The following is a 15,848-nucleotide window of genomic DNA, read 5'->3' as shown; positions in this document are numbered from 1 at the left end:
AAAGAATTTAAAAGAGGACATGATAGATCACTTGCTCATAGGTGCTTTCTGCACTGCTTATTATCTTTAGGAAGCACTGAAAAGTAGTATAGGCCGCATAAGAAAAAATGCATCGGATCATTGTAGAACTTTCACAAAAAATGATTCCAGAACAGTGGTAATTAAAGAATGTTACTGCTATAGCTATCACTTGAAGTTAAATTAGACAATCCCAGCAAACATTTCTCCGTGCCTAAAACCCTTGGGATGATGCATTTTAAACGGCATTCAGGAGCTCTATATGTATGATAGGGGATAAAGGCTTTCTTTCTCTGCAGAGAAAAAAATCTGCATATGGATTTCTGTCAGAAATCCAGTGACACATACAAGGACTGAGGGGATGTAGAAAGCAGGGAAATATTAGACTGCACAAAAAAATATGCAGAGGAAAGAATGGATTAATTTTCACCTACTCAAACCAACTATTCACTGCTTCTACCAGTTGATAGTACAACCTGTATGGCATATAAATATTTAATAAGTATTGAAGCAAACATCTAACATCAGCCGATTGTCAGTAAGCATCATATATTCACAGCACAACATCAATCATAAAACACTACTAAAACAATAACTTATGCTGAGACCTTAAAGAAAATAACTGCCAGAACCTCCTAGATCACACTCCAAAACATCTCAGCCTCCAGCATACGGTACACCTACTACTTCCCTATTCCCTCATTCTTCACACAGATCATCAAGAGTCACCTGAAAAACAGGTCTAAGCCTATAAGGTCCACTATGTTTGCTTCCACACAAAAAGTATCTTAACCATAGGTGATTCTGTAGTTAGGTATACAATCTTCACACCTAACAGACTAGAAAGAGCAAGTTGACTGTGCACTGCTTTACCACTGCCAAGATCCATGATGTTACAAGGGACTAAGGTTTCTTAAACCAGACAACTATTTTGTAGTGGTGGCACATGTGACAGTGAATGAAATGAGACTCATTTATGTAGGCAAAGGCAATTTGGCTGAGCTAGACCACACACTGATTTGTTTTTGTGAAGGTCAGGTCCTGTCTTCTGAACCTAGTACATTTTTTGTAAAGATTACAGCAGCTGTGGACAGTAGTCACTCTGTGCACACTGCGCATCTTGACCAGGTCATTCTTTTGACCCTAACCCCCCCCCCCCCATGCTGGTATTATTAAAAGGTTAGACGAACTTAGTAAACCTCTACTTTATCACATTGTCTGCTGAACTGCAAACTAGATATCCAACATACTCAAAGTACTGAATGTTGCTAGTACCCTCTGAACCTTTAAATGTCTTTTTGCAGGCGAGGCAAGCCCTCATGCACACAATCCCATATGGGGGTGAGCCAGTCACACCCCCTGAACATATATATACCAACCCTGAGATCACGGAGAAAAAGGGAATATTCTAAGAAATGGCATCTAGACTTACTATATGTGAGCCCGTTTTATGGCCATTTAGTCTGCATATAGCATGAGTCCTGACTTTTCAAATATTACCAAAATGGTTTTATACTACATGACAGTTTTTAACCATCACAGCAAGGGTAAAACCAATTATTTCACACTACTGAGGGTTTACCTTCTTTTTACTGATTGTATAAGTGAGCTTGCAAACCTAGACTGACTTTCCTGTTCATTGCAATTTTCCTGTTCATTGTAATCTGCAAAGTGAAGACAAGGTCAGCTGTTTACTGGCAACAACGTTCTCGTATCATAGTCATTACTACCTTGTATCAAATGGTTGAGGGATGACTCTAGTGTTCCATCATACCTCTGTATGAATACTTACCACAAAGTTTACGTAGAGATTTCTCAGAGTAGTTATCCCTATCACAGCCCTTTGCGACATGGTTGGTCTGCAGTTCAATGCTGGCTTGTATGTTCCAGACAGGTTCGTCACAGGTCTCCAGCCGAATGTTAGGAAAGAGTGGGAGTCCTCCAGTCCCTGGTACATACTCAATTCGCTTATTCCAACCTGAAAAACAGAAAAGAAAGTAAAATAAACAGTTTTATGTTTAACATACTAAAAACAATTGTTCAGATGATCTGTCTTTATAAAAGAATGTTCCTACACAAAATTACTCTTATTTGGTGAGAGACACTCATTTTCTAAGACAGACAAACAGCAAGTTTTCTTATGCTATCCTTTCAGTTAAGATCATGATTTGTTTAAAATGTTACAAAACACTAAAATGCTTCATATCAATATGACCTTTCATATCTATGACACAAGTAACATAATATACTGGGCAGGGGCAGGAATAACTAATTGACTAATTTTGTGAATGTAAAATTAAAAAAAGTTTTTGGTTTGATACAGCTAGTATCACATGAATGAGACACAATACTAGTGATCCACTACATCAACACCTATTTACCACAGACTACAATCAGAGATTTATGTATAGCAAAAATGTCAGTATATTTTGCACTACCAAGTTATATTACAGGACTGCCTCTGTGCATGGCTAACATTGATTGTTATACTTAGTGAACTCTTAAGCTTTTCTGTCCAAAGCATATACAATTTTATGCTGCCAATGTCAGTATCTCCAGACTATAATCACTACTGACTAAATAAATTGCAAAGTTATACTCTGTAAAATTATCTCTTGTTGTGTATTAATGAATCAAAAGTACTTTGCTTTATTTCATTCTGAACTAAAATCATGAAAAATGTGTAAAAAAAAAAGCTCAAACAAATTTTAATAACTCAGAAATCATACATGCTATTTGTAACAAGTCTGTAGCAGTTTTTATCTGTCGTGATGTAACATTTCATATGATACCATAAAATATTTAATAAGTGTTTGATATATGAAATACTAAAAATATGAAAATTGCACAGCTTTTTCATATGCATATTTATAATTTCCTATGAGCATCTTTACAACTATATATGGTACTTAAATGTGTTGTCAGTAATATAGTTCATTGTGTTGTGATGTATTGTATGATACCATATAATTTTCCTGAAGTGAAAAGATTTATTGCATACAAACATAATATAGAAACTTTTCAGTGGTAATAACTTTATCAATAAAATACTTCAGCAACTGTATGTTGAATATTACTGCCAGTCCCACCGGTGTTTTCATGCCCTTTCACTAAATGCCAAAGAATTTTCTCTAAGTTATGAAAAACCAAAAACTATTACAAGACACATTCTAAATTTTTATTTACTTACTTTGGTAAAAAGGTTACTGAGCCTTACTTTCATATGTTAAACTTTGTATAAGCTAATTAGATAAGAAAAATGAAACAATTAGCAGTTACGATTTGCTAAAGTAAGTAGTACAGTTGTATTGTGTTTAGTACGTCTACAAGTACTTTAGTTTATGAATGAAGACCCTTACCAAACTCTCTCGACACCAAGTTACTATCATATCACTAGGAAATGAGAACTACATCTGAACATTTATCAAGCGTCCATCATCAGAAGCAACATTTTCTAAACTAAATCTCTTAAGGTGTTTGCAAGTTACTTACTTTGTGAAACATTAAGAATATGTAAAAATGTTCTTTATATTCATACATGGTGACAGCAGTAGGTAATATCTCACACCTTAAGCATGTTACACATAAAGTATCAGTGTCAAGTGACCATTCAAATGCTACATGTGAACTATGTATATGTTTAGTAAGCTATTAAAATTAATATGTCAAGTGGAGTGGTTACGCAAATAGGAAGTATGAGACAAAAGTCATTCTACGAGACAAATGACTGGTGGCTGAAAAGGCTAAATGGGGTTATCATATGAAAATCTGTTCTACTCCTTTGCCCAGCTTCTGCATTACACCCGTAATCTTGGTTATGTCAGAACGCCTCCTTTTTGTATCCTTACTCTTTTACCCTAGGAATGTAATAGTACAAATAAAGGTACAGTGTTACCATACCTTTAAAGGTGCGCTTTCTTAATTAAGTCGATATTATGCTCATATGATGAAGCATTCTGCGCTTTATATGGATCACAAACCATCAAAGTCTTCAGAATTAATTATAACAACATGCACAGCTGCTGATGACCAGGCATCACCCAAGCTGTCTGAAACATTTAGAGAACTGTAAGAGTATGCAGACTGAAAAAGGATACATCAGTTTTTAGTGTTTGCATAATTTCGTGTTGCTGCGAGATGGCAAAAGATATCCCAGAATCAAGCACTGATGCAGGGAAGCAAGACCGACTGCACAACGAGTAAGATAGAAAATGGAGCAGGGAAATCTCTCGCTTTCTCTCTCTCTCTCTCTATATATATATATATATATATATATATATATATATAAATATATATATATATATATATAGATATATGTGTATGGGTCTAGTTTACCTGGTTGAAATTTCATAAAGTCGAAGACCACATGGCCAAGACCGTATGATCGACTTTTGAAATGTCGAACATGTAAAAAAAAAACACAACAATCACTTGCCTTCACATTGCTAGTGGCAGGGGGGCAGGAACACTCCCCACACCCCACGTACCTTAAATATACCAACTCTGAGATCACGCTACAATGCAGAAGATGGAAATCTTTCTATTCTGCACTGTACGGAGATGCCTGTTGCACATGGTCGACATTCCAAAAGTCGATCATATGGTCTCGACCATATGGTCTTTGACCTTATGAAATGTCAACCATGTGAAGGGGACCCATATATATATATATATATATATATATATATACATATATACATATATATATATATATATATATATATATATATATATATACATATATATATATATATATATATATATATAGATATATATATATAGATATATCGATATATATATATATGTATATATATATATATATATATATATATATATATATATATATATATATATATATATATATATATATATATATACACACACACACACATTGAATGCACAGAAATGTCAGCATGCAGTGCTACATTATGGAAATATAACATGCAACTAATAATTCCAAAGCCCACATATGATACTGGACAGTATCATATTACCCTTCAGTGTTGTGAAGCTCAGTGGCTTTCTTTAAGAGCAAAGCATCTCCCCCACACAGGAGGGCTATATCACCTGCACCTCCAGTTTGAGATGATTGATTCTGAAGCTGCTGTGCATTGGGGTGAAACAGGGAAATCCCTTAAGGGTTTTCTTCAGGCATCTTGATCTTTTCAACCCATAGTGTTCCTTTGGCTAAGCTACCTTCACCTGAGCATCTTACTCTACAAATGTTCCCCTTTATTTTAATTTATGTTTGCATTATTCATTTTAGGATTGTTTTTAATCTTGTTTATACTTGATGTTCTCATCTTTTGTAGGCAAAGAAAGATACACAGAGATGTTGTACTGATGAATGTCAGGTTATAGAAATTTCAGCATTTCCTTTGGAAGTGTGCCTGTGCATTCCTGATGGTGCCTTTGCTTCCTCCAGTGGCTCTGTGACTATGATAAGAAAATGTGATTTTATTTATGATCTTGAATAACACATCTCTAATTGTCGACTGACATTGCTTATATGCTGCAGATTCTATGTGTCTCTAGAGTTAAGAAGGTCTGTAACATAATATTAATGTGTGCAATGCAACTGCATTCATTAATTACTTCTGTCATTGTAAGTATGCTTTTATTTTTTTTTGTTATTGGGGCACTCTTTTGTCCACTTGTGAACATATACGATATACTATAACATCACTTTTGTGGTGATTTAATGATAGTTAAGCTTTAGACCACGTATTTATTATTGCTTTTTAATTGACATTTTATTATAAAGAAAGTCCGACTGGGTAGGTGCCCATTTAAAGCAGTGACCAGGGGAGAAAAACTCCAAAGAATTACAAAAACGTTTTAAGAATAATAATTTTATAATCTTCAAAAATAATTCAAAGTCATCTACAATTTAAATAATTATACCCAATTAGAAATGTGAAAGCTTTGCTAAGAGTAGATATGTTATATGATGATGATTTAATATTTAGAGAAATTTAAGCCAGTTTATAATAATTAAAGGTACGTTAGTATAATACAAACAGGAATTACAATATGAAGTGGGAGAAAAATGCAAGGTTATGATATGTTTAGATAGAGATTCAAGGGAAGAAAAACTGATTAAGGTAAGGAAGTGGGGGTAAGGAAGTCTAAAGTATGAATAGATACTTGTTCATATTCAGGGATATAAACCTGGATTCACAAATCTTCATGCAAGAATAAGCTTATACTTGCACGGAGAGGTTCGTGTCCATGCAGAGCAGCAATGCGCCTTGCATATTCATGAAGGTGCGCTGCTGAACTCTCTACACGGACACGATGTGTGCAAGCACAGGGGGTGTGTCCGTGCAGTGCACAGAGACTAAATACGCCCCCTGCGCTCAGAAAGTGCCATACGGCACTTCTGAAGCCATACTAGCATAATATTAGAGCTTAGCTCTAATATTATGCCAGTATTTCAGTGTCTGTGGATATCGAAATGCAAAACAGAGCATTTCAGTGTCCGTGGACACTGAAAGAAAAACGGCACTTGGAAAGTAATACAGGGCCCCCTGTATTGCTAAAGTGCCATAGGGCACCTCTATCTCAGTATGCAGAAGCAGGAAATGTGTGCTAATGCACAAATAACAGGGGATAAATCCCTCAAGTGTACACAAGCACAACCGCAGCCCCACAAAATACATGAAGCCTATACTGAACATGTCATGCATCTGCATGAAACACGCATAGAATCTTGAAAGCCCAATCATTGCAGTATGTCACAAACACAGTCCCAAGTAGTTGTTACACCACAATACACACCTCATAACCTACAGAAAATAAGAATAATATATCCTTGTTTAAAATGCCCTAAGGGATTTCTAAGTGTAGCTAAGTGGGTGTGTACATTACGGCTTAAACATCCCATAGGAGTTAAATGAAAATAGATAAGCAGTGGTGGGCGGCGCAGTGGTGCAGCAGTTAATGCTGTCGCCTCACAGCAAGAGGTTCTCCAGTTCGATTCTCAGCTGGGGTGCCTTCTGTGTGGAGTTTGCATGTTCTCCCTGCGTTCGCGTGGGTTTCCTCTGGGTACTCCGGTTTCCTCCCACATTCTAAAGACATGCTTCTGGAGCATTTCTCCCCGGGCCTCCGCTGAAAACAGGATCTGTGGAACCTAGTTAGACTTTCCCGGTCAACAAATGTTAAATAAATAAATAAAATAAATAAATAAATGTGTAAGCCATGACAGTGTAGTGGTTAGAGTTACAGCTTTACAGACTTGTGATCAGGTTTGAGTCCCAAAATAGGCAATTTAGTTTATCATGTGAAAATAGTGCTAAACTTATTTTAGTAAATGTAAATTATGTAGCAATTATTTTTTGTCAACCAGACAAGAGTAGGAGTTCTAAAAGTGAGATGTCAGTGTAGAAAAGATGTGAAACCCCTATATAAACACACATGCCCCATACAGTATAGTCACACAAGAATATAATATAATGAAAGCACAAAGGGAGATATCATGGAAGGTAAATGTAAAAGTATAAATGTGTATGTAAATATTTATGTTACATTATACAATGACTGGCCATTAACATACAAAAATGAGTATGCTAATTGGCCAGCCCAAACAGAATGCCCATTGTAAATCCAAGAGTATGCAAATGGAAAAAGGTCCGGATGCCTGGACCGGGTCTATATTATAACATCGAAATCTACAAAGGTCAAATGTTATAATACCGAACCCTAAACATCGAAATCTGCAAACATTGGACAGTCAGAATAGCAATTTTTTTCCCAGGGAAAAAAATCGCTATTCCGAGAAGCATACACACAACACAAACACACACAAAAAACAGCAATCCACACACATACACTTAAAATCCTACACCTAAACCTAAACTAAACTTTATATATACTACTAGCTATCCACTTACCTTAACCCGACCCTAACCCTAAGGTCTGTCACTATCGCACACTCACCTCACCCGCGCCCTAACCCTAACTCACCTAACCCGCCACCTAACCCTATCCTACACACAACCGCACACTTACCTGACCCACTCCCTAACCCTAACTCACCTAACCTGCCCCCTAAGCCTAACCTACACACAATCGCACATTTACCTGAACCCAACCCGTAATGCTCCAACATATCGAATGCTGAAAACAGCGAAGCCCCACCAACGGCTCACCGAATTCTTTCCCTGGGAAAGAATTCGGTGTCCTGCACCTTTGCTATTTTCAGCGTTCGACAAAACTGGTTTGATATTATAACATTCGAACTTTATAAAATTCTATTTTATAATATAGACCCCCTGGACCATTTCCATTTGTATATCACCTGTTTGTATTTTCAGTCTGCAGAGGTAGCAATGGGTAAATGAAGTTCTCCATTGTATTTACAAATATATCTCGCTATGTGTTACGAGTTGAAGAACTCATATAACATAGCAAGATATCATAAAAAAATGCAATCGAGATCTTCCTTTCAACAGAGAAAGGAAGATCTCTGATGTCTTTTTAATATATCTCACTATGTTATATGAGTTCATCAACTCGTATAACATACCGAGATATGTTAAAAAAAGCATTGAGATCCCCCTATCTCTGTTGCTATCTCTGCACAGCACTGATGTACTGCATAAGTGTGGGAACACGTCCCTTACGCATTTGCAGTACATCAGAAATGGCCCAGGATACTGGAAAACTGTGGAAGGGCAGCATGGAGGCATGATACAGTGACATTATTTAAGAAAGGTAAGTATTGTTTTTCTTAAATAATGTCATCATATAATAGCAACAATCCACGGCTGAATGTAGGCAATGCTGGACTTACCCATGGTTATCATTATATGGTCATGAGGACATTACCCTCATGACCAAACCACACCAACTGTGGGTAAATCCAGCATTACCCACACCCAGCTGTGGGTTATTGCTTAAATATAACATTATATGTATGATATGCATAAATGTGCCTTAATCAGTTTGAATCCATCAGACCTTGTTCTTCCCAGCAACAAAATAGTCAGCCCTGCCAAGCCTGAAATCCAGGACACTGTCCTCAACAATCACACCAACATACCACTATACCATCTGACCTGTGAAACATTGTAGTGCTTTAACGAACATATCCTGCATTCAGGTCATTTAACATTAATAAATATAAAAAAAAAAAACAGCAAGCCCAAGTGTTGAACCTATGACCCTGAACATTTTAATCAGAGGAATGTACCAGTACACCAGCTGTGCTGCAGAAATTAATGTTGCTTTTCAAACATATCATACAATAGAGGCATTCAACATTAGGGGGAAAGTGTTGTGGAAACCTTTGTGCATTGTATATAGACATAGACACACACACACACACACATATATATATGTCAGATGAAACATATATATGTAAACGTACAGTCATAATATAGCTATACATATATTAAATATAATGGAAGGAAAATAAATTGTATATATATATATATATATATATATATATATATATATATATATGTATATATATATATATATATGTGTGTGTATATAACATGCAGTACAGTTATATCTCCGAACCATCCCTCCCAACCTGTTAGTGCAAGGAACCTGTACAAAGATTGTAAGAGGGGGACCATATATACGGACATAGTTAGAAAATCATTGTTACAAATGAAGACGTGTTACAGCAAAAGTGTGTGTTTCAGCAGACAATCACTGAAGGATATGATGATGGGAAATGAAATGTCATGTTATGTATTTACTGACATAAATCCTTGGATCATCACCGTTATTTACCTGACAAATAGAAATAAATTGTGGAACTGAACAAAAGTATGGTCCAAACATCTGGACATTCTGTGGAAAATCTGGCTGTGGAGAGGTATGCTCAGAACCCCTTAATGCAATGAATGTGGACCAAGCCTGACAAAGTGGGGGGACAAAGGCATGAAAACAGGGACATGTACAAAATACACCTGTAGATAAGCCGAGAATGTTCATGTAGTAACAGTGTATATCCTAACATATATCAACTGAAATATTACAATTACAGGACTCAATTGCTTCTCATTAGTTACTGACCTCAGTCCCCACATCATCCCATTGATGTGTCATGCATACATAACAGTTACGGGGACCAGACAAAAGATATTGACCACAGAACTGGACATCCTATGAATATGTGGACATAACACAACCATAGGCAAACTACACTGAGCTACTGAGCAATGTCCAGACTACAATCAGACTGACATAACACTACCCAGGTCCAGCTCTGGGGTGTACACATGCAGTAACAAATATAACAGGCAGTACAGGGGTGTAATACTAGTGGAACACAGACACTGGTGTGAAAGTGCATACCCTCAAACAAGTGCACCATAGTGAAAGTAACATGGCAGTAAGCAAACTGAACACAGAAGCATAATACTGTGAGTGCAACCGCATACTGTTTGTCACTCACACATTACCCTACATATACTGGCCCAATTCACAGTGTACTGGGGAATCCGGAGGTGTTAGATGATATTTCACAGTCAGTCCCTAAGGGAATATGGACCTGATAGACCACTAGCAGCTGTAGCAGTATGCAGAATCAGATAGGTAAAGGATGTATGGCACTCATAGCTGCTACTCTCCCTACCCAGCCTAAAACACATAAACACAAAACGCCGCTACAGTCTTGGCAGTCTTTTCACAATGGCCAGACAGACATACTGTCATATGTGCAGATTTCCACAGAATTACCAGGGTGTGGATGCATAACCCTTGCCACCACTGCATACCATGGCTAGGAGTCTGCCAGGTCATTGTCAAGCTAACTGGTATGCAGTTGGTAATTAATGATATACCATACCTCTGCACCTTGTAGTGCAGAACATCTGGACAACACATGGCATACATATGGGACAGAGGGCTGGAAAGAGGGGCATATCACACATAATGGTGTTACAAACTGAGACAGTAGCTGCTGTTACATGTGTTGTTGTAACATCACACCCCTGAAGGAAATGATGTGTGGAACACCAATGGATGACAACACGTACTGACTACAATCCTCACATTATCCTACCAACCCCACAAAAACAGATGTTGGTCAAGGAACAGACCAAGCATAATAGGCAAACATCTAGCCAGTGTGTGGACAACATGCCAGTTGAGAGCTATGTCAGAAGCATATCACTGTCAGATGTCAAGTTACTCAGTAAATGCATGTCCAGACAAACCCTGTCAATGTAGCAAGTCCTCATATGTATAACAGTGCTAATGACATACAAGCTGTACCAAACTCTGGAGCTTTGTCACCCATGTTGCTGGGCTGTCTCCACATGTTCTGTCCTGTGAGATATTTCCACCTACTGCCTGTGAAGCTATAGCCCCCACACCTCTGTAATGTCCCTGCACAGGCCAGGTAAATGGGCAAGGCCCACATGAAGGGCATCCCATATGGTAGAAGTAGCAGCTGTGTCCGGGCCCACAACACAATACTATGTGGGCACCTACATAGCTTTATGGCCTCAGCAATACCAGACAGGACAACATCAACCCCCTCAAAGTAGGCTGAATGCTTGTGGTGGACAGCACCAATACACAAACCACAGACTTGGTCCCTAGATTGGCCATACAGGCCAAATCAGGAGCACGCACCAACCTGGCATCAAGTCAGCCTTTGTCTGATCCAGCATATAAGGCCACAGGTGGAGTACTGTAAGGCACACATTGGACACATTCACCAAGGCCAATCACAAGGCCATCTTCACATATGTCTGGAATCTCTGAGGCCACAAACCAGCACACCCTGTAATGGTGGCCAATCAGGCCACATATACACACAACATAGCTGTAGGCAACCTGCTTCAGATAGGTTTAGGGCAAACATCACTCCCTGGCTCAGCAGCACTATAACTTGATATGCACAGCACCCACACCCCTCCCCTCATCACCAGTGAGCAGGTACATATTGCCTACTGAAAGGCAACAAATGTAAGTACCCATGGCACCTGATAACATTCCTGTCTGCATCTTACATGAGCTCAGGCATGTGCATCCAGCTCCATTACACACCATAGTCACAACAAGGCTTGGCACCATCCACACCACATCCACATGAAAGATGGCCAATGTCATCCCTCAACACAGACATGAATGAGGAGTACAGATGGAAATAAGTAGGCCTCATTGGGGGGAATATGACACCTCAGAGCCAGCAGTGCAATGCAAGCAGATACAGTACTGATACGTTACAGGGGTATGGTGTGGTTGTGAGTGGTGGCTACTGGTATTCAATTTAGATGTGCAGGTTCTGTACATATGGTTGACAAATGTATTAGGTCCTGCGATGAGTCTCCCTTTTTATGTCTCCCAGATAAAATGTTGCATTAGCAAAGGTCAACTTTCTCAGTGTCTCAGAGAAATATAATCATATAAGGCATACTACACAACCATGCCATAATGTTTGGCTGGAGCCAGCAACATTTGCAGGAGAGGACTGGCTTGTGGGACGACCTTGTCCACCTGATAAACAATGTTGGCCTGCATGCATGTACATGCGAGCAGGTCTGGCATTGTAAAAGTGACCTCATACACCATGCCTGGCAAATGGCTGCTGCAGCAGCCAGGGACCACACAGACATGTGCCTGACCTTGCAGCCCCACTGGCACCCACCGTGGAGCTCCCTAGGTACTTTGGGGCACCCATCCCAGTACAACATCAGTGTACAGATCCTCCCATATACTGGGAGTGGTTGGCACTCAGACAAAGGCTGAGGAGTGTGCAGGTAAGGCCCCAGTGTAGATTACTAGACTAGTGTAGCAGACATACTTGTAATTGTAGAGTATCTACATGCATATGTGAGGTCAGTTTGCAGTTGTCGATGGAGTTTTCTAATGCACAGATGTATGTGCACATCTATGGTGAAGGACAGCAAATTGTGTAGTATTGGGGGTTGTACTGTACATGTGCAGACATGCTGCATCCATCCTGTAACAATGCCACTTGTGGGTCTGCTGAACATACTCCTCTCAGACAACTACCTAGGTCCCTCCTGTCTGCATGTAGGATGGCAGACAGCAGCTGGTGAGTATGCAATTGTACTGTTGTGGTTTGCCAATATCCCAAGCATGTGAAGGCCATGCAGTGTACCATGCACACAGCTGTCAATCATAGCCATATTGCTTTATGTGCATGTTCACCTGTGTTGGGGTCAACTGCATTGCATCACAGTGGTCACCAAATGGGCCTATCTGATGAGAATGTATCATCTCTGTAGCATAACACATGGCCTGTCAGTGCAAGATGTCTGGACAGAGAGCAACACAATGGGTGGACAAACAGCCTAATGTAGGGACATGTGTGACACATTACTGTCATATAGTGGATATAAACAGTGTACACATCCCTGCTAAGATGGCAGGTGTTTGTGATGCCTATACAAGTTGAGACCACAATATGCCAGTACTCATCTTTTCCAAACTGTAATGTGATCTATGACATGAACCATTTTGTACAATCTGTTGGCCACCAAATATGGACTATACAAACTTCACAATATGCTGGATGCATATGTGTGCACATCCTTCAAATAATATGTTATTGCAGCAGCTTGTGATTTACTGACAGCATACAGTCTGCTTGGGTACACACCAGCAATCAAGTAAAGGCACTCTAACACCAAATAACAGTCTGCTGTCCAAGTGGGATAATAAAGACATATGCTCAGCTGCCTGGAACAGCAACAGCCATGGCTTGTAGACAGTGTACAAAGCAGCAAAAGGATCTCATATATTGGAAGCTATCAGTCAAGAGAAGGGTACAACAACATTACCACAGCAGTGCATACATCATGGAACACAGTGGAGACAGTTGTCAAAAGGTGGAGTGAATATGGGACAATAGTGCTGTTGCAAGAACCTGATGTCCCTCCAAAAATGATGACAACACATGGGGAGGGAGGTTCCCAGGGGACATACAGCAACACCAAGGGAGTTGCAGGAACCTCTTGCTAGTACTGGTGTTCTGTACTACCTGTGAGAACACTGTCCCGTATTCTGCATACATCTGGGCTATGGATTAGGGTCAGAAGATGGAAGCATTTCCGCACACCAAAAACAGCTAGGGATGGATACATATCGCAATATAGCACATCATGTCTCCCAAAGGCAGGTGTGAAAATGTGTTATGGTGTAATGAGCCTAGGGATCAACCTCACAGCCACAATACCAACATGTATGTGTGGTGCACAAGCAACACCTTTCATAACCTGAACACCAACATCCCCATGCTGAATCACACTGGTGGCAGTGGCCTGCTGTGGATCTGCCATTCCACAGACAAAATAGGGCCTGTAGTCATGGTGGTGGGAATTTTGAACATTTCCAAATAAAACCCACTTCTGCCCAAAAGCTATCAGGTGTCTGCAAGAACACTGAGGATGAGGAGGTGTGTCAGTTTTCAACATGACAAAGAACTGCAGCATACATCACACAAACACACACACACACACACACACACACACACACACACACACACACACACACACACACACACATATGCCAGTATTGGGATTACAACTCCTGCCTATTTAGTTATGTTTACTATACTGTTTTGCAGTTACAGCACAAGCTACAAAGCTTACTGAAGATTCACATGGCCAAAGCTGCTGATAACTGCACAGCTGAGGTAAAGTATTACAAGTGGCAGTATGTCTGCCTTCTGTTCCACTCTTACATCATGCTAGTTCTTTCTGTCGTGCACTTCATATGGCATAATGGCTTGGCACTTCACCAGGTTAATGTACCAATAAGTGTGGCACAGCTGGGAGCCATCAGCAGTACTCGATCATCACAGCAGTAGCCCCAGTACTTACTAGTCCACCCCTCCCGGCATGATTGCAAGGTGGTTTTCTGTGCTGTCACCCATTACTCTGGTACACTTGTCCATTCTGAGGCACTGTTGCAACTACCTCATTTACACAGACAACCCTCCCCTCTACATTCCAAACACTCAGACTTGTGGGAGTTACCCATATATCACCCCAATATGGACATATGCACTGTCCAGCAATGACTGGACTAGCAGGTCAAGAGGATAAGATCAACACCTGTACCACACCATGTGGAACACATAGCTCACCATGACACCCACTTTAACAGCCATGACATACAGTGAAAACCACACACCCATCTTCACAGAGGCACTCAATGGACATTTACCTGACCAGCAAGACAGACACACACTCAGACACCATGATATGGCACATGCCAAGGAACACATATTTAACCTACACAGTGTGCCCCTCAATCTAGGCTCCTAAGGCTAACCACCTTGCACAATACAGTGCTCATGGATAACTGACTACTGAGGCACACACATATCCCACTCACTAATTTGAATATGGAGCAGGCAACAGCCAAATATCTATCACATGCCAGCATCCAATACATGACACAGCCAGTCATGGCACTCCACAACAACTATGAGTATCACTCTGTATCCATGTGGGTGTGAATCACCTGGGGCACACCTCCCTGGACTACATGACAGGAGAGATGGTTGAACTCTCTGATTATGTGGTCCAGGCAGGTGTGACAGTAGCCCTCAGCAGTATACTGCTGTCACCCAGAATGATGCTGCGGTACTGTCAACAGATGATTTACTGCAACATTGGCTTACGTGTTTGTGCCATTCTCAGGAGATCCAGTATTTCTCTGCTTGGGATGACATGATTGACAGAACTCAGTGACCTGCCACAGATGTCCTACATCTGTCAGCGCTGGGTTTCCAGGTACTGGCTAAGTGTCTTGCCACCCCTATAATGCCTTGTTAGGCAGTGTTCCTAATATAATTACCACCATGACAGCTAGACATGTATGGAATCTGAGGG

The 15,848-nt window shown here is 39.9% G+C and overlaps 1 protein-coding gene across 3 annotated transcripts in view; it reads right to left on the bottom strand.

The window, feature by feature from the left end:
* CLSTN3 (calsyntenin 3) overlaps window positions 1–15,848 on the bottom strand; it is a 1,069,180-nt gene that overhangs the window by 503,667 nt on the left and 549,665 nt on the right. For all 3 annotated transcript variants that reach the window (XM_044079705.1, XM_044079706.1, XM_044079707.1), the window contains exon 6: window positions 1,811–1,996. In XM_044079705.1, the coding sequence (XP_043935640.1) occupies window positions 1,811–1,996 (186 nt within the window). The remainder of the gene's footprint in view (window positions 1–1,810; window positions 1,997–15,848) is intronic.

Source organism: Protopterus annectens, chromosome 8.part0, assembly GCF_019279795.1.
Source record: "Protopterus annectens isolate FY-2018-M chromosome 8.part0, PAN1.0, whole genome shotgun sequence".
Classification (NCBI taxonomy): domain Eukaryota; kingdom Metazoa; phylum Chordata; order Ceratodontiformes; family Protopteridae; genus Protopterus; species Protopterus annectens.
The sequence above is the reverse complement of the archived record's forward strand: the minus strand, read 5'-3'. Positions and strand labels throughout refer to the sequence as shown.